This window comes from Taudactylus pleione, unplaced genomic scaffold (genome assembly GCF_031769625.1).
Source record: "Taudactylus pleione unplaced genomic scaffold, aTauple2 ptg000835l, whole genome shotgun sequence".
NCBI lineage: Eukaryota > Metazoa > Chordata > Amphibia > Anura > Myobatrachidae > Taudactylus > Taudactylus pleione.
Window position 1 is genome coordinate 705,424 of NW_028285237.1, and position 25,746 is coordinate 731,169.

The 25,746-nt window shown below is 47.8% G+C and overlaps 1 protein-coding gene across 2 annotated transcripts in view; it reads left to right on the forward strand.

Annotated features, from left to right (window-relative positions):
* Positions 1-19,041, forward strand: part of MTF2 (metal response element binding transcription factor 2) — a 103,869-nt gene extending 84,828 nt beyond the window's left edge. For both annotated transcript variants that reach the window (XM_088458466.1, XM_088458467.1), the window contains 4 exons: positions 4,577-4,682; positions 15,836-15,897; positions 15,976-16,071; positions 16,510-19,041. In XM_088458466.1, coding sequence (XP_088314592.1) covers positions 4,577-4,682; positions 15,836-15,897; positions 15,976-16,071; positions 16,510-16,861 — 616 coding nt within the window. In that variant the 3' untranslated portion in view covers positions 16,862-19,041. The remainder of the gene's footprint in view (positions 1-4,576; positions 4,683-15,835; positions 15,898-15,975; positions 16,072-16,509) is intronic.
* Positions 19,042-25,746: the final 6,705 nt, after the last annotated feature.

Consider the following 25,746-nt stretch of genomic DNA (forward strand, 5'->3'; position numbering starts at 1 on the left):
CATGAATGGTGCTGCACGCGATATCTTCAGGTTTGATGTGCAGCACGGCGTGTCATGTGAGCGCTGGAGCGCACATATCGTGCATACACACTGCGAGATATGTTAAGTTTTTCGCCAAATCGCAACAACATCGTCCCAGTGTGTACCCGGCATTGTTGAAACAAATAATTTGGTCACCTGGTTTGCACTTTTATTGTGCAATCTGTGGCCAGGTAATGAAGTAGCAGATACTATTCTCAGTTTTCCCCTCTACTGTAAAACAAGGATAACCGAGAACTGTCTTGCATATGTTATGTTATTACTGAGGCGTGAACGTTTTTTTTGCCCCCCTCCTGATTTCTTCTGTTTTTGCATATTTGTCACACGGAATTGTTTCTGATTTTGAAACAAAATTGAATACTAGACAAAACCTAAGTAAACACAAAATAGTTTTTAAATGATCGTTTTATTTATTGAAGGAAAAAAGTAATTTCTTCTTCAGGGTCCATAGGACTCCACAGGAAGACAATGGGGTGTAGGTGGGACTTGGGGGGATCGGACACCAACAGCAAAGCTGTTTCAAACCCAGGTTCCTTCCCCCTATACCACCACACTCACAGCCTGTGGGCGCAACTCTGTTTAGTTGGTGTCCGGCAGGAGCTGGATCACCGTTATAACAGTGGGGCTGCTATTTTAATTTATTTTACTACCAAGCAGCAGCACGAGACAGTCCTTTGGACTGCTGCTCCATCACTCCTCCGCGGTGCCTTGACTCCAGCCTTCGCCTAGGTACTCCTGTCGGGGCTTTGAGGGGGACCTAGCTTGCTGGGCTCCGCAGACTGCAGCCAGAACTCAACTGGACAGGTGCGGCAGATCCCCGCTTACTGGGACCCGCGTCTATGCACTCTCTTGCCTCTGGTCTCAGGAGACAGATCGGAGGGACTGACTTGGACACCGGTTCGTCCGGGACTCCACTAGACCACAAGGGCACAATTTAAAGCCAGGGTACCCGGTGGTTAATGTTAGCATAGAGGTGAAGGCGCTCTCCCTGCAGCCCCTCCCCCAGCTCAGGGCGCCAATTTACTGTGGTCTTGCTGCTCCTCACCCTACGCCCCCTGAGACTCATGGCTGCCATTTTCTACATTCAAATCCAGTCTCCCTGTATAATTCTCCCACGGGCCAGGTTATACAGCGCTATATCCTACCAGTCACTGCGGTCTGTGTAGTTGATTTTAGTGCCCACTGCAGTTATTTTGTATATTCTGCATTGTATATGTGACTTGTGCTAGCGCTGCTGTCTGTTTCCTTTTTTTTTTTTTATAACTGTTAGCTTATACCTTTCCCTTTATTCCACTACAGCCATGAGCAAAAGTTTTGGGATTAACACAAGTATTGGTTTTCACAAAGTTCGATGCTTCAGTGTTTTAGACCTTTTTGTCAGATGTTACTATGGTATACTGGAGTGAAATTACAAGCATTTCATAAGTGTCAAACGCTTTTATTGACCTTTACATTAAGTTTATGCAAAGAGTCAATATTTGCAGTGTTGACCCTTCTTTTTCAAGACCTCTGCAATTTGCCTGGCATGCTGTCAATCAACTTCTGGACCACACCCTGACTGATGGCTGCCCATTCTACCAGATGTGGACCCCATGGCCTCACGATGCAACCACAAACTTCCAGTGTATGGAGTCAGGACATGGGACCCCAACGCGGCCTTTGTGGACGCATTATCTGTGAGGTGGACCTTCCATTTGGTGTACATCTTCCCTCCAGTCTCCCTTCTTCCTTGGGTTCTTCTACAGTTCAAACAGGAAGGGGGCACAGTCCTGTTGGTAGCTCCGGCTTGGCCCAGATGCCTTTGGTACTCTGATCTTCAATGTCTCTCTGTAGATGCTCCTCTTCTTCCTCTACGACCAGGCTTGTTGTCTCAGGGTCCCTGTCTACATCCGGACCTGGCCCACCTGTCTTTAACGGCTTGGCTCTTGAGACATCCCTCGTAAGGGATTTTCTAGCTCTGTGGTCCAGACCATGCTCAGAGCACGTAGAAAAGGGAGGGGGGTTTAATCCCCTATTGTTCCTCAGCACACTGAATTATACTAGCAACAATAGATGAACACACTATATGGTAATAGAATTTCAGAGATATTGGTTGCATTTGCAAGTACATGGGAAGCTGCTAGGCCTCGTCACAGCTTCTCAGTCACTAGCAGTCCCTAACATGAAGGGGTTCACATCCGGGACACAGAGCACCCCAAAAAACGTCCAGCCCAGGGCATCACACGAAAATGGAAAAAGTGACAGTGCAGTGTAAAGTATAGATGTGTGCGAGTAATTTATAAGCGTTGAAAAAGAGGTTAAAATATGTGAAAAAATACATGGATAAAAAACAAGCATAAAAGGTGATGTGAAAAGTAACTGTATTAAGTGGTGATACCCTGAGGAGGCCCAGCCAGAGTAGCCTCGGGGGCCCTACGCCCAAACGCTCACGCCAAATGTAATGTATACCAATTAAAGCCTCATAATAAAGGCACATATATATTTTTGGCAAATGTAAGGCCTCATGATAAAGGCACATACATAAATGCATCCAAATTGAGAGCCAGCTTACCTGGGAGTCACCCTGGGAACTCCAACTAGCACCAATAGAACCAGCATGGCCGGCTTTTTTTTTTTTTTAATGTTCATGCCAGGAATGATCACCTGGTATGGCATACATATTTCCAGTGGTGTGCGCCTAGAAACTATGACCCTCAAGTTTTTAAGTTTTCTAGAATACTTTACTTCCTTTAGGCTGGACTGGATCTTGGACTCTGCCTAGCATCTCTGAAAGTACACGCGTCTGCTCTGTCCATCTGGTTCCAGCACAGAATTGGTCCTATATAGGATGTTCACACCTTCCTACAAGTTGTTCTACGTTACCCCCCTTTATCCGTCCTGTGGCTCTGTGGGATTTGTCTGGTTCTCATGCACCTCAGGAACCTCCATTCAAACCCCTGGAATCAGTAGATGTCAAGTGGCTTACTGCAAAGACTGTTTCTTCTGGCTATAGCATCTGCCTGTAGGGTTACTGATCTAGGGGTGCTTTCATGTCCCTCCCTCTTTTTAATATTTCATCAGGACAGGGCTGTTAGAACGTGCTCTGGCTTCCTTCCCAAGGTGGTTTCTTGTTTCCACCTTAATGAGGAAATTGTGGTTCCGGCCTTTCAATCACCAGACCCCTCGGCAGGTGAGGCTTCTTTGGATGTGGTCCATTCTCTGAAGATCTATGTGGACCGCACTAATTGCATCAGGAAATCGGACTCCCTCTTCATCCATAAGAAGAGATGACCAGCTAACAAACACTCTGGCCAGATTGCTTCGCATCGCTATATCACAGGCTTACATGCAGACTGGCCTTCCTGTGCCAGTTACAGTATCTGCTCATTCTACTCTGTGGGTCTCTCAGGCACAGCCCGCCATGGCGCCTCTGCTGAACAACTATGTAAGGCGGCGGTCTTCTGTCCACATCTTTCTTAGGTTCTATACCTTTGTTACATTTGCCTCAGGATGCTTCCTTCGGACGCAGATTTCTCCCCTCAGCTCGTGCGTTCCCGCCCTTGAACTGCTGCTTTGGGACATCCCCGTTGTCTTCCTGTGGACCCTGAAGAAGAGTTATGGTATAACTTACCCTGTTAACGCTTTCTTCAAAGTCCATGGGTTCACAGGGCACCCGCCCTGACCCACTCTTCTATGGGTTTCTTCTCTTGGTCACTTGTTTCCTTCTCTGTGTGAGATTGTGATGCTTCAGTGTACCAATCTTCCTTCTCTCCTATCCTGCTCCTGCCTTGGGCTTGTTAACAAAATGGAGTTGCCCTCAGGCTGTGGGCAGGGTATAGGGGGAAGGACCGGAGCATCCTGGGATTGAAAAAGCTTTGCTGTTGGTGTCCGGTCCTCCAAGTCCCACCTACACCCCATTGTTTCCCTGTGGATCCTATGGACTTCGAAGAAAGAGTTAACAAGGGTAAATTTTACCATAACTCTCCTTTTGTCTTCTATACAATTGCTGGTTTGAAGATCTGAAACAAGTATGACAAATATGCAAAAGAAGAAATCTGCAAGGGGGCAGACCCTTTTCCATGCCACTGTGTATAGTGGTGTATATATGTCTAACAAAGTGCTTTGCTGAGAATATTCATTATTCACATCATGCCTGGTGACATTAGAGCTTACAATCTATATCCCCTGCCACATGCACAGCTAACCCATGGACCTAGTGCTGTGAAGCAGCAGTGTTAATCACTTTGTGCTCAAACATCCCTCTGTGCAGTGCTCATTTAAACTCTTGTCCCTTAAATAAAATAGAATACATTGTAATCAGGACATCCTAAAACCGATTTGAGGACACTTTCTGCATTCACAACCTACGGGTTTTGAGCTTCCTTATTTCAAGTTATTCCTGTGCAGATTCTGAAGCTGACTGTTGGTTCTTTTTAGTGAAATATGAATGTTTAAGAAAATATATGTATGATGCATGTACAGTAGTCTTAAAATTATCAATCCCTTTGCAGAAAGTAGGGGCCGGCTTTTGAGACAACTTTTCCATTATTCTTTGTAGAGAGGAAAATAATATTGAAGTGAAGAAGAGGAAACCAGTGGGCCGTCCTCCAGGCTCGCATAGAAGAAAACTCCTGCAGAATGACAACTACGATGCTCCATATTCAGTAAGCATCAAACGTGAAAAAAAATCTTATTTTAAGGATAACCTTTTCTGCAATTTTGTAGAAAGCTAGAAATTTATAGCTGTAGCAATTAGTTGTGCTTAAAAGGTGGGATGTCCAAGATGTTTAGTAGCATTCTACTACATTTTGTAGTACAAGGGCTCTTACATATAACAATGCAATTTTGCAATATGTGGCTTAGCTTGCACCTGCCATCAGATGTAATAGTTACAGGATGCTGTGTATAGAAAAAAAGCTTCCTAAAAAAGCTTTCTACTTTTGAGATGGGCAGTTTCATAGCACATATGTATGTGAATACCGCAGACATGGAGATTGACTATAATGCCTGCATGCATCACTTGGGGCAGTGTAAAGTGTGCCATGCCATAATGCAATTCATTTGCGTAGTTTACACAAACCTTGTGAAAAGAGCATGTGTTTAGGCACTGTGGACTATCTGTTTATGTGCTGTTTTGTTGCTATTAACTGCTATTCTGGTGGGACAAGGGGACACAATTTCTCTCAGCTATTAATGTAGGGAGGACATTGCAAACTAAAAATAAACGTGACCTGTAACCCCTCCTCTGTATGCCCCTCCACTGGAAAGTCTTTTTTTTTTTTTTCTTCACTAATTTGTCATTAGGTGAGGCCCCCTTTTGTTTGGTTTTTGGCTGCTGTTAGGTGTTAACGTGCAGGATTTCTGCGCTTATTCCAGGTGTACTGCTGCTACCCAACTCTCTAACTCGAGACTCCCGGTGAGTGGGTCACTGGGTCCACATAGCAGAACAAACCAGCAGTGGGGGACCTGTGGCTGCTTGGGCACTCGGCCACACTGATGCTCTCCGTGAGCTGCGGCAGTGTTTAGTGGGCAAACGTGGTTAACTAAGGTCCCAGTCACCTCCCAAAGACAGTGGGATAGGACTATAAAGTGGCGTACTTACAGCTTGGCATATGGTGCTCATTACCTGGCTTTCATTTTGTTTGCCCGATTCCATTCACTACCTTCCAGATCAAGATATTGACCAGATTGTCGTGACCCAAACGGATGGCTTATTAGATCTTTCATGTGTCATGGTGGGACAGTCCCTACTATTAGTTAGGATTTTTTTTTTTCTACTTCAGGGTCCATAGGGGGTCCACAGGGTTGACCTTGGGGTATAGCTGGATCTGGATCCACGGGCACCACGCAGTTAAAGCTTTGCTGCTCCCAGGATGCACTTGGGTCCGTCCTCCTCTATACCCCGCCCCGGCCACAGGCACCTCAGTTTTAGTTGGTGCCCGGCCGGAGTCGGGTCACCCTGTCGCAGTGGGGCTGCAGGAGCAGCCCCTAAGCTTTATTTTAAAAGAGAAATTTTTTATTTTTTTCTTCTTTTTTTACACTTTTAGAGCGGCAGCATCAGACTGTCCTTTAGGACGTCCACGCTGCCGCTCCTTCTCCCCGCTGGCGCCGCGACGCCAGTACAGCTCTGGGGATCGCGGCGGGACCCCAGAGCCTGTACTAGCCGGGCTCTGGGGACTCCCTTGACTGCTGCCGGACGCGACGGGGATCAGGTAAGCCGCGGGTCGCCGCGTGCGACGGCCCGCGGATACTTCAATGCAGTCAGGAGCCTCCGGTCTCTGGGGACAGACCGGAGGCGCTAGCGGCGGCGGCGGGCTCCCCCTCAATTGAGGAATACCCCGCGTGTCCGCTAGACCACCAGGGTATCAGGCTGGTAGCGGGACCGGCAACCCGGGGGTTAATTGCTAGCCAGGGGAGGCAGCCTTCCCTGTCTAGCGGCTCCTCCCCTCAGCTCAGCGCGCCTTTCAACAAGCAGTCTGGCGTCGCTGAGCTGCTCTTATCTTACGGCCACTCCTCCTCTGTGGTCTCCGGCGGCCATCTTTACTGGCACATCGCAGACTCCCAGGCGGTATCAAGTGGACCGGTCCCCCTGTGTACCTCTCCCCTGCTAAAGGACAGTGTACACAGCGCTATAGCCCTCCCAGACACTGAATCTGGGCGGTTGATTGTAGCGGAAGGTGCAGTGAGTATAACTTTTCTGCATTGTATGTGACTATTGCTAGTGCTGCCTGTCTGTGACTTATTCTCCTTACTGTCAGCTTATAACTATCCCTTTCCTTCTCCTACGGCCCGGCAGGTGTGTGGGGGAAGGGCGTTTTTCTGAGACCCTCACATATATAAAACACGTATTTGTGGGGTCAGTCACATACTGTTGTGTGCTACACAGTACCATATCTGGGCTGTTGTTTCGCATACTGGTGAGTGCGCGGGTGTTAAAACCGTAATTCCTCTGGTGATACCTATTTCTTGTGTATTTACGGTATCATGTCGGATGAGGAGACTGAGCGCTCTGTGGCTCCTGTGTTATTTTCCTGCAGACGCTGTGCTGCTGGAGTTGATGGGGAGGACTTATCTCAGGATGGTCTGTGCGGGCGGTGCCAGCTTTTACCGGGCCCCTCCAACCCCCCTGTATCACAGGACCCTCCTTGGGCGATGTTTTCACAGGTGCTGGCGTCTATTGCGGACCGGTTATCGGTCCCATCAGCGGTCCCTTCTAGGGCGTTACCGCAGCCCACCATCCCCCATTCCCCGAGGGTTCCACAAATGTTGCGGTCTTCCCCCGGGGCCCAGACTGTGGGTCCTTACTCGGGACTGCCTGTGTATGTGCAGTCTTCCCCAGGGACGTGTCAGTCTGTAGTGCCTTTGCAGAGTGTTGCTCCGACGGCTCCTCCGCCTTGGGTGGATGTTCTATCCAGCTCCGTACAGAGTCTGGCGGCTTCATCCTCGGCGTTTCAGTCTATGTTGCAAGGTGATGTGCCACCAAGGGTGTCTAAACGTCCGGTTGTGAGTTCACTAGCTGCGCAGTTGTCGGACTCGGAAGTGTCCTCAGATGATGGAGAAATCCATGAGGACTCTGACTCTGATGCCATGGGGCAGGAGGTGGATGCTAAGTCCTCCATTAATGTTCCAGCCTTAGTTAGGGCGGTGCGGGCTATCCTACATGTTGAGGATGATGCGCCGGCTCCTAGGTCGAAGTTTCCTAATTTTAAAAAGGCCAAGGTGACCTCAACTGTGTTCCCCCTGTCTGATCAATTATCGGATCATATGGCGGCGGCCTGGCAATTACCTAGTAAGAGGTTCCATCCACAGAAGAGGTTGGCGGCGAACTATCCTTTTCCTGAAGCTCATTGCAGGAAATGGGAAACTCCGCCGACGGTGGATTCCCACGTTACCCGCTTGATCAAAAGCGCGACGTTGCCATTGCAGTCTATCTCCTCTTTGAAGGATCCCACGGACAGGAAGGTGGAGACTTGTTTAAAGTCCATTTATTCTCTTTCCGGGGCGGTGGCTCGCCCGTCCATGGCTATCTCCTGGGTGGCTAAAGCCATTGAGGCATGGGCCAATGCCTTGGAGGATACCTTTCCTGATGAGGCTCCGGATATCCAGAGAGCGTTAGTGAGACAGATGCGGGATGCAGCTTCCTATATTGGGGAAGCGTCTTTGGATGCCAGCCTGCTCACTTCTAGGGTGTCGGCTGCAGCGGTATCTGCTCGGCGCTCCCTGTGGCTGAGGTCCTGGAGGGCTGATGCAGATTCAAAAAAGGGTCTGGAGGCCTTGCCTTTTAATGGTGATTTACTATTTGGTCCGGATTTGGACAGAATAGTGGATACTTTGGCTAAGTCCAAGTCGGCTTTTCTCCCTTCGGCCTCTGCGCCGGCTAAGGTGAGGAGCTCTGCCTTTCGGTCCTTTCGGGTTCAGGGTAAGGCCAAGGGCCAGTCCTTCCCGAGACATTCGGCGACCAAGGCCGCACCCAAGCCCAAGAAGCAGGCATGGAGTGCTCGGCGCCCTTCTTCCAAGCAGGAGGATAAGCCTGCTGCCTGATGGGACGGGCCTCTCTCTGGGGGACCCCAGAGTGGGAGGCCGACTTCTCCAATTCGCCCAGTGTTGGCACAATACCACCACGGATGCCTGGGTTCGAGAAGTAGTCTCTCAGGGGTACGCCCTGTCTTTTCGGTTCAGGCCGCCCCACCAGTTTTTCTGTACGAGTCCTTCTCTGGACAAGACCAAAGCTGGTCAGATTCAGGTAGCTATAGAATCCTTGCTACAAGCAGGGGTCATTGTTCCCGTTCCGCAGTCTCAGCGCGGGACGGGGTACTATTCTACTCTGTTTCTGGTACAGAAACCCAATGGTTCTCATCGCCCTATCCTGAATTTGAAGTCTCTGAACAGATACCTCAGAGTTCCCAGGTTCAGGATGGAAACGTTACGTTCCATCATTCTGGCGATGGAACCCGGGGATTATATGGTCTCCCTCGATATCCAGGACGCATATCTCCATGTGCCCATAGCACCGGCACATCAGCGGTATCTGAGGTTTGCTATCCTGAACCATCACTACCAATTTCGGGCGTTGCCTTTTGGCCTTTCCACGGCTCCGAGGGTGTTCACCAAGGTGATGGCGGTTATGGCTGCCCACCTTCGGGGTCAGGGTCTACGTCTGTTGCCGTACCTGGACGATCTTCTGCTGCTGGCGAGCTCCCCGGAGGTGCTTCTTCGACATCTCCACCTGACCATTGCTTGTCTTCAAGCACACGGGTGGTTGATAAACTGGAAGAAGTCCTCCCTGATTCCATCACAGCGGATGGTTCATTTGGGAGCCCTGCTGGATTCTCGTCAGCAGCGGATTTTCCTGACTCCAGAGAAGGTCTCCTCCCTGCAGCTGCGGATACACAGTTGCCTGAGCAGTTGCCGCCTGTCGGTCCATTCAGCTATGAGAGTTCTGGGGTCCATGGTGTCCACATTCGACATGGTGGAATTTGCCCAGTTCCATTCCCGGCCCCTGCAGGGGCTGATTCTATCGGAATGGAACGGGTTACCTCACCGGATCCGCTCTCAGATGCTGGTGTTGTCCGCGGAGGTTCGGCAGTCTTTGGCTTGGTGGCTTCAGACGGTGCATCTGGTCGAGGGGCGCCCCTTTTGGATCCCGGACTGGGTCCTGCTCACGACGGATGCCAGTCTTCGGGGTTGGGGGGCAGTGACCGGCTCATTATCGCTTCAGGGTCGTTGGTCCGCGGAAGAAGCTCTTCTCCCCATCAACATCCTGGAACTGCGGGCTGTGTACAGGGCCCTGCAGTCGTCCGGCCCCGCTCTTCACGGAAGGGCGGTTCAGGTGCAGTCCGACAACGCCACCACGGTGGCGTACATCAACCACCAAGGGGGAACTCGCAGTCGGGCAGCAATGTCGGAGGTGTCTCGCATTCTTGCTTGGGCGGAGTGTCATGTTCCAGCGATCTCGGCAGTCTTCATTCCCGGAGTCCTCAATTGGGAGGCGGACTTCCTCAGCCGTCACGATGTGCATCCCGGGGAATGGTCGCTTCACCCAGAGGTGTTTCAGCTACTCGTGGACAGGTGGGGGCTGCCGGAGCTGGACTTGATGGCCTCCCGTCACAATCACAAGTTGCCCGTTTACGGGTCAAGGACAAGAGACGCAGGCGCCTGTCTGGTAGACGCTCTGTCGGTGAAATGGACGTTTCACCTGGCGTATCTGTTTCCTCCGATATCCTTACTTCCTCGGGTTCTGCGGAAATTCAAGCAGGACGGCGGCACGCTCGTGCTGGTGGCTCCGGCGTGGCCCAGACGTCCTTGGTACTCCGATCTGAGGTGCCTCTCCATCGACGCTCCGTACCTTCTTCCTCAGCGTCGGGACCTGTTGTCTCAGGGGCCCTGCCTTTACCCGGATCTGGGTCGGCTGTCTTTGACGGCGTGGCTCTTGAGACAGCCGTCTTGAGGTCTAGGGGTTTCTCCAGTTCAGTGATTGGTACCATGCTTAGGGCACGCAAGCCTGCCTCCGCGCGGATTTACCACAGGGTGTGGCGCACTTATTTTCAATGGTGTGAATCCAGAAACTATGATCCGCAGGTGTTCCGGGTTTCCAGAATCTTGGAATTTCTTCAATCGGGTTTGGACCTCGGCTTACGCCTGGCCTCTCTGAAGGTTCATGTGTCTGCTTTGTCCGTGTGGTTTCAGCGACGGATTGCTACACTGCCAGATGTTTACACCTTTTTCCAAGGTGTTCTCAGGATCCAGCCTCCCTTCGTGCCTCCGGTGGCTCCGTGGGACTTGACGGTGGTACTGAGGGTCTTGCAGGGTCCTCCTTTTGAGCCGCTTGAGTCGGTGGAGCTCAAGTGGCTGACGTTTAAGACCATTTTTCTCCTGGCAATTGCTTCGGCCAGGAGGGTTTCAGAATTGGGGGCGCTTTCCTGTCGCCCTCCTTTTCTGATTTTTCACCAGGACAGGGCAGTGCTCCGCACGCGTCCTGAGTTTTTGCCCAAAGTGGTTTCAAAGTTCCACATTAATCAGGAACTTGTTGTGCCAGCTTTTCAGTCACCTGATCTTTCGGCTGGTGAGGCTTCCTTGGATGTGGTCCGGGCACTTAGAATCTATGTGGACCGGACTGCTTCGGTTAGGAAGTCGGATTCTTTGTTTGTCCTCTTTGGTTTTCACAAGAGGGGTTGGCCTGCCAACAAGCAAACGATAGCCCGTTGGCTTCGTTCAGTTATTTGTGAGGCTTATGCGCAGGAGGGTTTACCTGTGCCAGCCTCTGTTAAGGCTCATTCCACTCATTCTGTGGGTCCCTCTTGGGCTGCTAGACGTGGCGCCTCCGCTGTTCAGCTGTGTAAGGCGGCTACTTGGTCTTCAATTCAGACGTTTTTGAGGTTTTATGCGTTTGACACCTTCGCCTCTCAGGATGCATCCTTTGGGCGCTGGGTACTCCTTTCAGCACAGGAGCGTCCCCGCCCTTAGTTGAACTGCTTTGGGACATCCCCAAGGTCAACCCTGTGGACCCCCTATGGACCCTGAAGTAGAAAACAAGAGATATGGTAAGAACTTACCTTTGTTATCTCTGTTTCTACGAAGTCCATAGGGTCCACAGGGCGCCCGCCCTGACGCACCTGGCTTCAAATGGGCTGTGTGGCTGGTCACCGGTTTTCCGTCTCCCATTTCTGTGAGTATGGTTTCTTGTGTGTTCCAGTCTTCCTTCTCTCTGTTTAGTCTCCTCCTCCGGCCTTAGCTGCTTACCAACTGAGGTGCCTGTGGCCGGGGCGGGGTATAGAGGAGGACGGACCCAAGTGCATCCTGGGAGCAGCAAAGCTTTAACTGCGTGGTGCCCGTGGATCCAGATCCAGCTATACCCCAAGGTCAACCCTGTGGACCCTATGGACTTCGTAGAAACAGAGATAACAAAGGTAAGTTCTTACCATATCTCTTGTTTTTCCCCCGCCAAAAATCAGGTCCCCAAAAGAGGCAAAACGTCATCTTTCTAGGAAAAAAGTCCATGAAAGATGATATGCCTCTTTCTGAGACCCAATTTTTGGCAGGAAAATCCAAACTAATCCGAGCCTGCACATCCCTACCTACTATGGTGGCTGCAGTTTAATCTCGGCAGTATATGTCCATTTTCATTCTGGGATTGAACTGTGGTTACCATGGACGCCAATTTCTGGGTTTGGTTTTGGGCGTCTCTTCACTCCAGGACTTTGGTTTCTGATGAAAGTGAACTCTACTCCAAGAAGTTGATAGGGAGCATCAGTGTTCAAAACTCTAAAACAGGCAAATTATTTTGAAGGCAAGCCTGTTGATGTACAATGCTACGACGATGGCCTATCTGTACTGTCAAGGGAGACTAGTAGCGCTATGGCCATTCCAGATTGTGCTGGGCAAAAGCTTCATGATCCCATTATCTCTGGGTTTCATGCCAGATGTAGACAATTGGGAAGCAGACTCCCTAAGTCTCCAGGGAGGTCACCAGACCCAGAAGTTTTCAAGTACATTGTAGATGAGAGGACATCCGACGGTATATAGCAAGGGTGGCCAACCAGTAAGAAGCTATGAGCCAAAAAATATATGTAGTCAAGCAAAAGAGCCGATAGCATGCGCGCGGGCAAAAATGGGGCATGGCCTAGCTGTCACAAGACCACGCCCCATGTTTCTGTTCACACCTTTGGTATGACATTTGCAGGAGCATGACCTTGTCACATTCACGTTTTTAGTCACGCTGGGGGTGATCCCAACACATTGAAAATACACATTTTATATAATCTTCCCAATATACATTTTTCACTGTTGAAGTGAAAGAAAATGCCAGAGCAATATAGAAAACATTGAAATAGCCACGTTCACATAAAATACACAGAAACAAGCCAAATCCACATAAAAGATATTGAAATCCAGAACCACATAAAATATGTTGAGAATGCCAGTGACCATTATGCGGTGCTCCCTGTAGTTGTGCCCCATATGCAGTGCCCTCCTGTAGTTGTGCCCATTATGCAATGCCCCCAGTAGTTGTAGCCCTTATGCAATGCCCCCTATTGCTGTGCCCATTAAGCAGTGCTCCCAGTAGTTGTGCCCATTCTGCAATGCCCCAGTAGTTGTGCCCATTATGCAATGCCCCCTGTAGCTGTGCCCATTATGTAATGCCCCCAGTAGTTGTGGCCCTTCTGCAATGCCCCCTATTGCTGTGCCCATTAAGCCATGCCTCCAGCAGTTGTTCCCCCCTCCTGCTATGCTCCCTGTAGTCGTGCCCCCAGCACTATGAAGAAACTTGCCTTCATGCTGGCACCGCTCCATGCCATCAGGGCTCCAGAGTCCCACTGCTGCTGCTTCTAACTGGATCCAGCAGACACGCAGGCTCCACACATCGTGGGTGACGTCACCCGCGCACTGCATTACTGGGAACGCTGGCCTATGAAGCGATCAGAGGCTTCTTTAGTCTCTGATGGCTTAGAGACCAGCGTTCTCAGTACTAATGGGGGTCTGCCGAGCCGGGAGCCGCATTAGAAGCTCAAAAGCCTTGGCCACCCCTGGTATATAGAATAGCGCCTCCCCTGAATAAGGTGTATTTTTATTGTACGCAGACCTGCGACCTGGGGACTTCCCTGGCAGATGCCCTGACACTTCTGTGGTATTACAATCTGTCATGCTTCCTCTGTTATAAAGAAGAGAGCGAGCACCGGTCATTGTAAGCGTTAGATTGGACAAAAAGAGCATAATATGCAGACATTCTACAGATAGTGGTAGAAGCACCTTTAACCAGGGGCTGGCTGGCAACTTTTAGCTTGGGGGGCAAATGCATGCAGGCGGCCCTGGCAGAGGAGTAGCGTGTAGCCAGGGTGTCCGAAGAATATGCTACGGCGCCCCCCCCAAAAGTGTTCCAGGGAGGAGGCGGGTCCATATGGGATTAATGTAAGGTAAAAATAAATATTAGGGCAGCCCCCTGTCGTAGTGCCAATATGCAGTGCCCCTATGTGCCACAGGAGAGAACACACTTATGCAGGCCTCCAGTAGTGCCCCCAGTAGTAGTAGTAGTCCCCCCCCCCCCTTGTAGTGCCCCCAGTAGTTGTAGTCCCCCCCCCCCGTAGTGCCCCCAGTAGTAGCCCCCCCTTGTAGTGTCCCCAGTAGTAGTAGTCCCCCCCCCTTGTAGTGCCCCCAGTAGTAGTAGTCCCCTCCCCCTTGTAGTGCCCCAAGTAGTAGTAGTCCACCCCCCCCCCCCTTGTAGTGCCCCGAGTAGTAGTAGTCCCCTTATAGTGCCCCCAGTAGTAGCATGCATGTTGAGGCCATGGATTTTCGTGCAAGAATACTGGCAAAAATTTAAAGCTAGTATACACGAATTCTCTAAGCTTTATCATAGTTTGAATAATGTGCATTATTGTGTGTTGCAAACGGTATGGAGTTTCCTCTTCCTTGTTTAATGAGGCTTGTTTCCTTTCCTTTCTATTGGATGTTTGATACAGGTGTGTGTCTCACTTCACTAAAGTCCCAAGTGTCAGTCTTCTCTGTATTCTTTCAAAGAAAGCTAGCTTTAGTTCCAGAAGTACAGTCAGGTCTACAATGAGTCCTTCATTTTCAACCTCCAGATTTATCTCCTGTGGCTCTGTCAGACTTTACCCTTATCCTGAAGTTTCCATTTCAACCTCAACTGCTGAATTGGAACTCCCCTCTTTGTTTGCTGTCGCCTTGGTGGTCTTGTCTTATAGGTTTCCTTATCTCCTCTTTCATGTAGATAGGAATGTATCATACTAAACCCTCCTTATAGCCAAAAGTGGTGTCTTGTTTTTCCCTTATTTAGTGGATTGTAATCCTGCCTTCAGGTTGGAACAAGCATCAGATTATGATGAGCTCCTTCTGGATGTAGTGAGAGCTTTGCACATACCTGTGGACAATTCTGTGGAACAGCTGTACTGTGCTGCAGTCTGATTTTCCGTTAATACTTTTAAAACGTTTTTATAGATTCTTAGTTTTGGGTTTTTTTTGTTTATGGATGCAAATCCTTGTACAGTACCCACCCCTTGGGACAGCTTTAGTAGGTCTCAGTGTTACAGAAGTGTGCCCCAACATGGATGACTGAGAAGAGAATTTTTGTGTACTCTCCATAAAATCTGGTTCTCCAAATTTATCCCTCTCCTTTTTTTCTGTGTTTGCATGGTTGACTGTGGTTTGCTTTTTAGGTCCTATTATTGAGCTTTAAGCTGAGTACACACTAGATGATATGTCATCCGGTATGGTGGATCGCATCGGCATATCTGGTACATCGTCTAGTGTGTTGTGAGTCATTCAATGCATCTTCTGAACAATATAACTTGCGGTCGCCCAATATATCATTTAGTATGTATGGCCGACTGATCTATCATTCAGTCAATCGTGCCGTCAGCCAGGATCATGTAGTGTTTACCCAACTTTAATTAAACTGAGGGATGTAGAGGAGCAGGGGTTACAGGTCATGCTTCAGTTAATTAGTACCTTGCATTAGCACCACCTATCCCCATGTACAGTAGCGACCACCAATTGGAACCTTTAAAAACCAATTTTACATCGGTATACAAATAATTTTACAGGGGCATCAAGGCTAGGGCATGGGATCAAAAATTGTTAGAGTGCCCATAATTATAGGTGCCTTGTGGTTAGGTATGATAAAAGGAGGAAAACCACAGACCAGGAATTACACAAATAAGTTTCCCCCCAACAGCACAGACTAGTGACTTCTTTCGTGTCAGACTGATGTTGAAAGACCATAGAGCAGAGAGGAAATAATGTCTATATGAATAAAAGCTAATAGTCAAAACTTGTTCAGTGTGTGCTGTTTTTTTTGTCATCATAGAAAATGGAGACTGATCTAATATTGGACAAGACCAACATATTAGAGTCACCAGATCAAAGAAAGTAAGACACAACACTTCTTGTTCTGTTACTTTATAATATACATATTTGTTTTTAATAATATTTTTGTGTCTGTTTTAGAAGAGCTGATATCAGCACTTTCTCCTCTAGTAACTCCGATTTAGAGTCCAATGCTGCCAGTTCAAAAGAAACAACTACCTCAACCAGCCTTTCCAGGTACGTTTAGTCGTGTTTAATCAGAAAAGTAGAATTATGTATACAACCCTGTACCATACTATACAAGCATACAGCATGGAACTACACCGCGCAGTTGTCCACTGCATCGTGTAGTGTGTACGGAGGGCGTGATGTATAGTACCGTCGCTGGGTACCCAGCTTGACTTGCAGGTGTCCATTCAAGTAGATGCAATGTGAAATCTCATATTCTGCCGCAGTGTTCCGCTTTTGTACAGTAGGCTAACATTGTGCATTTTCCTACACACCCCTATGGGGCTACAAGGGAAAATGCACAATGTAGAGGTGCCGTTACACACTTTCGAATGCCGGCAGTACCTCTACATCAAATCTAATTGAATTGCCCCCATATTTGCCCAGAGATGTTAGTACTGCTATGTGTAGCATTTGTTTTAGTTATTTTGTATGTTTTGTGCTTAGTCCTCAGTCAGATATCAGAAGAGTGACACGCACAGGGAGGTCCTGGTCTACCGCTGTACCACCACCTAGGAAGAGAGGCCGTCATCCTCGAAAAGCTCTCCAAGCTCACAACTCTGACATAGGAAGGAATGATGACAGCAAAGAGGATTCTCAGCTTGCTGGACTCAATACAGATCTTGTTAAAAATGATCATGACTTACAACTGCATCATCTGAAGAATTCCATTACCAATTACTTTGGTGCAGCCGGGAGAATAGCTTGTGGTGAGAAATACCGCGTTTTAGCTCGTCGAGTCACACTTGACGGGAAGGTGCAGTATCTTGTGGAGTGGGATGGAGCAACTGCCTCCTGACCGCTGTGCTGGACAACTTCATCCTCTAACTTTTTTTTTTTTTTTTTTTTTTTTAATATTATTATTCAGGTTCCTTGAAGTGATAACTTATTATTGTTCACCCCCTTTTACTGCCAAAATGCCTGCAACACCCATGGCAGTAAAGGGATGGTGGAACAGAGAGAAGATAAAGGTCTGTTCTGAATGCATTTGTTTCACAACCGTTGACAGTGGGAACATTGCTTTTAACCAAATATCTGCAGCAGTGCACATTTCTGAGAATGGTGTGGTTTACAGTATTCCTAATCAAGCATTAATGTTTGTGTGTGTAATGTGGGTTTTGTACATAGTGTGTGCTGTTTAATCCCTCGCTGCTAGATATGCCAACACTGTTATGTCGTGCAGCTCTTGACGTTTCAGTGCCTCTTTCCAATTCCTATTGGCTATTTGATGTAGAAAATGCAGATTTATTAGAAGTTCCCTGTATAGTGGCAATATAGGATATTCCCTGCATGATACTACAGTTGACAAGTGTCTAGCTTACAACTTTCAGTGATGGGTATAGAAGCAATGGTCTCAGTGTATTATTTTCATAAATTAATCTATAGTGTTAACAATGGTGCTTGAGTTACCTAGGCATGTTAGGATTTCTAATTTTGTCCTTGCATAAGATTTGTTAATATTAGAAATAAACAGTCAAGGAGTTTGCCACTGTAAAAGAAGGCAGTCCGGGTAATTCACTACTTGAATAGTTTTCTATTACTTTAATCAGCAATTCTGCCACTTCCTAAGTGGCTCTATTACACTGACATACAGTTGGTGTTACTGTATCTACTGAAGTAGTTTGCAAGCAGTGTTTATTTTTATGGGTTCCTTCCTCCTTGGAGCTTAGGGATTTAAGTTATCAGGTCAAGATTAAATTCCTTGCAGAGAGTAATGAATTTTTATATATGTATTCCTGCTACACTTGTGTGAGCAGCAGAAATTCCCTTGTTTTTGTTGGAATAGGCCCCAGAAAACTAGACTACCTGTGCCGAATGTTTCGGATACAGTGGTTGTCAGTATTATGCAGGTGAATTGTCCCTGTTGTGCACCACCTTCTATTTTAATTGTGAGAGTCACTGTAATCAACAGATGATTGGCTACTCTGGCAGCAGAGGGGTTAATTAATGGCGGCTCATCCCAATCGGAACCATTGCCGTTTTTCCTTTTATGGTAGTGTTGTTGTAACGCTGTGTCAGTGGTGCTGTAGCCTGTTCCATCTTCACTCTTACTAGACATTTGCTGGCACTGTTGCCGTTAAGCAATGTATTTAAGAAATCTTTATCTTTTCCAAATTGCCTATGTAGGTAAGTAGACTATCCTGTTTTATCTTTCTATCCAAATGTGATCTATGCAATATTTTTTTTTACTTTTTTAAATTATGTGACAAGGACAGTTGAATACAATTGCGAATAATGTGTCCGGAACACTTGCAGTATTTACACAACAGTAATTTCCTCTTTGCCCAGTACCAAGAGATGGGCAGAATTGTAAAGCTTTTCCTTTTTCTAATGATATTTTCCTAACTCGCACATGAAGTGTTGGTGCTGATTTTCTATGAAAAAAAAAAAAAAAAATGTAAAATCTTAATTATTGACCACTGTTTGGCTATTTTGCCCAGCAGTGTATCGTGCCTGTATTTTAGACCTGCTTTAAGTTGTGTACACGAATGAGTGTCTCTGCATCTGCCCCTTTCTCTTAAAGCGAGGTTAGAGAGCTGTGCCACATGACTAATGACTTGTCCATCATTCAGCGGTTTCTGCATCAGTCACAATTCTGACGTGGATTATTTTATTTTAACATGAACCTATTTTTCAACCATCTGCAAGGTCAAAAAGCAAAATTTGTGTTCATCTTTGTTTGTTTTGAAAAATAATTGTAAGATTTTGTACAGAACGTGCCTAAATGTCACTTTTAAAATGACCCGTTAATTTTTTTCGTAGAATTACAAAAGTCATTGATTTGCATCACGTTTCATTGCATCTTATTTAAGATAAAGTAAAAAATACTAGTCAGTAATACAGCTTTACTTTTTCTTCATCATTGCAACCCAATCATTAAAGTGCATTACAGTAGAAAACCAAGTAGTTGTCTTTATCTTCTAAGTCTGCACTCTTAAGTTTAATGTTTAGAGTTGATGTCCATATATTTAACTTTAAAGTGTGTAAATTTACAGTATGCAGAATAGTTTACATGTGTAATAACATTTATTATTTTTTAACCATACTTCATCTTTTATTGGTCTTTATTAATTATAACACATGTAGGAGGAATATACACTGAAGTGCCAAAAGTCATGGAATAGATGCCTAGCATTGTGTAGGACCCCTCTAGCCTGGCAAAGTGCAGCAACTTAACATAGCATCGATTCCACAAGAGGACGGAAGACCTCTGGCGAGATGTTGACCCATGGCGTCTGCATAGTTTCCACAGCTTCCTGATATTTGTAGGTGCAGGACCTTGGGTGTGACTAGACATCTCCATCTTCTCCCATAAATGCTCGATTGGGTTCATGTCAGCCGAACGTGGTGGCCACACCATTAGTCTATCTCTCTAGAATGCTCCTCGAACCAGACAACTTTGAACTGATGACATGGTGCATTATCCTGCTGGAATATCCTAGGATTGTGGGGGTACATAAAGTCCATAAAGAGTTGGAAATGGTCGTCAAGCAATGCTACCGGTTACTGGTCAATGACTCATTCAGACAGACCAGCGATGTGAACACATACCACACCATTATGGAACCACCACCAGCTCACACAGTGGCTTGTTGACAGTTTAAGTCCAGTATCGCTTCTGTTACAAGGACAATTCTGGCTAGATCCCACTCGTCACGATTATTAAGCACCTGTCGTCGACCACTGCGCTGTCCGCAGGGGGTGGTAATGCCTTCCATGAGGTATTCCCGGTACACATGTGACACCATAGATCGAGAAATATTAAATGTCTTCACTTAAGATATGGAATGTCCCATCCGTTGGGCACCCACCATCATGCCCCTTTCAAACTCCAATGATTCACGTTGCCTTGCCATGAGCAGCCTAGCCGGCGTTCATACTAACTAATGTGTTTTTCAGATTACAACTGATGCAGGTCTGGGCATATCCAAGATGTCACAGTACAGTGATGCCACCTCCCATTACCTTTACATACTGCTATCCTGTGACTGGCATTTCCATGTATATTACACAGTTGACAAGCAATTATTTGCCCATGGCTACATGAAATAAAATAACGCTAGTCTAGGTGATCCCTGGTATATTCACTTAAAATACAATTAGTGGAATGATCTCTGGCCTGATTTAAATAGGTATTTCTGGTAAAGCAGGTTCAAGGGTTCCTCAATATTAAACATTCTTCTGATTTCACGTTTACTGTCGAAAATCCTGTTCCTCTGCAATTTATCATTGAGCTGCAGTCTGGTAGTGTGTGACAAAAATCCTCCTGCTGAGTGCTAAAATTGTTTTATCCTCTCAGCCAGAGCCGCCTCTCTGGCTCCTTCCAGTTATTTTTAATAAGCATGTGTGGAAACAGATGCTCCCCATTGTTTACTATGCTGTAATGGATTTCCAATTATATAGCAAAATAAAGTAAATTACTAAAACACTTAGGGGTATATTTACTCAAGTGTGGGTTTATAAGAGTGGAGGTGTTGTCCATATTTGCTGTCTAGCCCACAGGTTCTCAAACTCTGTCCTCAGGACCCTAAACAGCGTGTTTTCCAGGTCACAGAATCACAAGTGAAATAATTCTCTCCACCTGTGGATCTTTTAAAATAGGTCAGTGAGTAATGAATTAGTGACGTGTGGTGAGGTCAATGGCTGGGGAGTTACACTTGGAGATGGGTCAGAGTGCTGGGAGCCTCTCACCCCCTACTCTCCCCTCACTACACTTAAGCCTCAGTCTCCATTGATTCTCCTACCTGCATCTATGTCTTCTCTGCTCCTGACTCAGCTTTGGTCTCTAAGCACTTCCTGGTCACATGACACATCCAATGTGTCCATCAGTGCTCAAGACACGCCCCTCCCCCATACTCCGAGGCATGCCTCTATTAGCTCTTTCTGTGCAGCTTACTGTGGTGTGGCCCCGCCCTCAGCTCTGCAAGCAGTGTCTGACCATACAGAAGCGAGGCTGAGCTGTTTCTGACTTCTCTCCCTGCAGTCCCAGGGAGCTCCACAAAGCTGGTGAGTGTTAACTATGAAAATGATTATAATAAACAAAGAAGATGTTTATAAATAATGTCTTCTTTGTATTCTAATAATTTTATATCCAATCTCAGGAGTATGACAGGGGAGGCTCTGACCTTCAAAATGTGAGCTGCCTGGGATCTTGAGGACAGCGTTTGAGAACCACTGGTCTAGCTCCCACGGCCACAGGAGGCTTGTGGAACATCCTGAAAACACTTTATTATTTTTTTTTACTAGTGAAATATTTGCACTAATGGGCCAGTTATTTATATTTCTTCAGGGTCCACAGGAGAGACAATGGGGTGTAGGTGGAACTTGGAGGGCTGGACACCAACAGCAAAGCTTTTCAATCCCATGATGCTCCGCTACTTCCCCCTATACCCCGCTTACAGCCTGAGGGCAACTGTTTCGTTGGTGTCCGGCACGAGCTGGTTCACTGTTTTAACAGTGGGGCTGCTATTAAGCAGCCCAATCTTATTTTTATGATTTTATTTTCATTTATTTTACTGCTGAGCAGCAGCACAAGACAGTCCTTTCGACATCTGCACTGCTGCTCCATTACCCCTCTGTGGTGCCGTGACACCAGCCCTCTGCTAGGTACTCCCAGTGGGGCTCTGAGGGGGGACCTAGCTAGCAAGGCTCCCCAAACCTCAGCCGGGCTCAAGGGGACAGGTAAGGCTTGCGGGACCCGCGTCTAATGCGCATTCTTGCCTCTGGTCTTGGGAGACAGACTGGAGGCGCTGATGTGGACAGCGGTTCGCCCGGGACTCCACTAGACCACCAGGGCAATACAAGCACTGGCACAGTGCACAATTTAAGGCCAGGGGACCCGGTGGCTTAATCTCAGCATAGGGGAGAAGGCTCTCTCCCTGCAGAACCTCCCCCAGCTTGGGCCATTTCACTGCGGTCTTGCTGCTCTGCCCTCACCCTTCGCCCCCTCTGACTCACGGCAGCCGTTTTCTGCGTTAGGATCTTTGGGAATGCTGGGTAGTCTCCTATACTTCTCCCAAGGGCCAGGTTTATACAGCACTATATCCTACCAGCCACTGCGGTCTGTGTAGTTGATTTTACTGCCCACTGCATTTATATTGTATGTTGCTGCTGTATGTTTTCTTTTGTCCTTATTACTGTCAGCTTATACCTTCCCCTTTATTATTCTATAACCCTACACTGTGCCATATTGCACATGCATCTGAGTTGCTCACTGCACTGTCAGATTTTGTTGCATTATTCTTGCAGCTATGTCTGGCAGAGGCAAGAATAACAAACAACCTGCTGCTCCCACTCTGGTGTCTTCTAAGTCCTGCTCAGCAAGCTTTGATTCAGAGGACCTCATTCAGGATGGTCTTTATGCATCTTGTTATGCTGCCCTGGGCCCATCAGCCCTGGTGTCCTCTCCTCAGGACCCACCCTGGGCTTCTTTTACACAGGTGCTGGCCACAGGACCACCTAACTGTCCCTGTGTTGGCTCCCCCTATGGGATGGCCACAGCAGGTACTCCCTGAAACTCCTTTGTCTCCCCCATGGGTAGACCTACTTTCTACCTCAGTGCGGAGTCTGGCGGATAACTCTACAGCCTTTCAACAAATGTTACAAAAGGAGAGACCCTTACCTAGTAAACCTAAGTGTGCTGTGTTCTTTTCCCAGTCCACCCAGCTATCAGATTCTGATTTATCATCTGGGGAGGCAGACGCAGACCTATCTCACTCTGACTCTCCCTCAGAAGACGAGAAACCCTCCTCTAACTATACCTGCACTTGTGAGAGCTGTAAAATCTATTCTTCAAATGGAAGAGACATAACCTGCTCCTAAGGCAAATGAGACAGTATTTAAGTGACAAAGGGTAGTTTTACCAGAGTTTCCTAACTCTGATCAGCCATCTGATCATATGAGTGAGGCATGGAATAAGCCCAGTAAAAGATTTCAGCTTCCTAAATGTTTAATGTTTACCCTCTTCCCGCTACTGATTGCACTAAATGGAAAGTTCCCCCAGCAGTGGATTCCCACGTGACACGTCTGGTCAAGAATGCTACCTTACCTATACGTACTGCAACCTCCTTGAAGGAGACTACGGATAGGATGGCTGTTTGTCTAAAATCTCTATACTCTTACAGGAGCTGTTACTTGTCCTGCTAGGGCTACGGCCTGGGTGACAAAAGCCATTGAGCGTTGGGCAGAGACCCTAGAAGAGACTTTTCTTCTTCGGGTACCATAGGGTCCACAGGAAATACCTTTGGTGCATTGGAAGCTATCCAACTACATACCCAACAGTTAAAGCTTTGGGCTCCCAGAATGCACTGGTCCTCCTCCCTATATACCCCGCCCCCAGGCATTCGGTTGTTTCGTTTGGTGCGGCAAGATGCACCTGTTATAACAATTGGACTGCTCTGGCAGTCCTAGGCTTTTTATTTTGATTTACCTTGTTATTTTTTGACTGCAGTGTTTAGTGTACCAGGCGTCGTGTTAAAAGACACCTGCACCGTGACTCCTACTACCTCTGCCGATACACCAGCAATCTGCCTTGTGCCACTGGGTATTCGGCCGGCCTCAGCATGGCCTAGCTAGTGGCTTTTTTATTGAGGCGGGACCAGGTTGGGGAAACTGAGATGTCAGGTAAGCGGTTCTTCTCGGGGAATCAGGCGCTTAATGGTCCCTTACCTCTGGTGTTGAGACGCATCAGAAGTAGGCTGCGTGTGCAGGCCGACTCCTCACTAGGTGGCTGGGGCCATATTGTGTTGCCGGGGGCGGGTGGTAGGACGCACTAGTCCACGTCTTGCCACTTTGTAGTGCAGTGTACCCGGCCGTCAAAAATCGCAGCCATGGGGAGATAGATGCTCCCCCAGCCTCTCTTCCCCCCAGACTTCAGGTGAAACGCCGAAGGCTGGTATAATTGACCACTTCGTGGGGAGACACTCGCAGTTCAGCGTTTGTTCCGTGCACTGCTGAACTGATCTCTGAGGACGTGTCTGTCTCCCTATATCCCTTAGCATATAGTGTGCTCTATATCCTACCATCACCTTGCTGGGGCTGGATAGTTGATCAGAGCACAGATTGCTTTAGCAATTATGCGTATTTCTGCATTGTATGTGACTGTATGCTAGCTGATGCTGTTTGTACACTGTGTTTTTTTCAAACTGTCTGGTATAGCTATCATTGTGTTACTCTCATTGATACAAAGTCACATTTTGCATTTATACTGTGGGCCTTTTTACCATTTATACGTCATGTCTATAGGTACAGGTAAGAAGGATGCACTAAGAGCATGCAAGTCCTGTGCTGCAGGCTTATCTGAGCAGGTTGTTAACTAGGAGGATTGTGTGGTACTGTTGTAACAGCTACCTTATATCTCTAGTGCACTAGAGCCACCTGTGTGGCCATTTGGTGCAGATTTTTGTCGCATTTAGTGGACAAAAGCCACTGAAAGCATGGGCTCCGGCTGCAGTGCATCATGCTGCGAAGTGTTCACAGCATTTGTTGTGTCCTATGTATGTATATGCCCCCATGAATTCCTGTTGGCTTTATTTTTTCTGCTCACTCTAAATCGGAGTATGCCACTGTCTACAGCCTCTCCGCAGGCAGGTAGATCAGTAGCTGGATAGCAGGGGCATAAGAGAGGTGTTCGTCACCCATGGCCTTTAGAGTCTGACTCTTGCTCCTCATTAGGCTCTGATACTAGTTCTTGGTATGTCTTAGTGAAAGAAGACAATCAGTCCTTAAAGGAGACTGTCCTCGGTATGGAGGAAGAGAAGGTTTTTTACTGATATCTAGGGATTTAGTCCTTAGACAGCAGAAGGGGACTGAGGATTATTATCTTCAATCTGGGTGACAGGCGTATCTCATGTCTGATGCATGGGATTCCTGGTAAGCATTCCAGGCTGTTAGGAATATAACCTCTCGGTATCCATTGTTTCTACTTCAGGGTCCATAGGGGGTCCACAGGGTTGACCTTGGGGTATAGCTGGATCCACGGGCACCACGCAGTTAAAGCTTTCACTGCTCCCAGGATGCACTTGGGTCCGTCGTCCTCTATACCCTGCCCCCGAGCCACAGGCACCTCAGTTTTAGTTGGTTCCTGGCCGGAGTCGGGTCACCCTGTCGCAGTGGGGCTGCAGGAGCAGCTCATAAGCTTTATTTTAAAAGAGAAATTTTTTTATTTTTTTCTACTTTTTTTACACTATTAGAGTGGCAGCATCAGACTGTCCTTTAGGACGTCCACACTGCCGCTCCTTCTCCCCGCTGGCGCCGCGACGCCAGTACAGCTCTGGGGATCGCGGCGGGACCCCAGAGCATGTACTAGCCGGGCTCTGGGGACTCCCTTGACTGCTGCCGGACGCGACGGGGATCAGGTAAGCCGCGGGTCGCCACGTGTGGCGGCCCGCGGATACTTTATATGCAGTCAGAAGCCTCCAGTCTCTGGGGACAGACCGGAGGCGCTAGCGGGCTCCCCCTCTATAGAGAAATACCCCGCGTGTCCGCTAGACCACCAGGGTAACAGGCTGGTAGCGGGACCTGCAACCCGGGGGTTAATTGCTAGCCAGGGGAGGCAGCCTTCCCTGTCTAGCGGCTCCTCCCCTCAGCTCAGCGCGCCTTTCAACTAGCAGTCTGGCGTCGCTGAGCTGCTCTTATCTCTCGGCCACTCCTCCTCTGAGGTCTCCGGCGGCCATCTTCACTGGC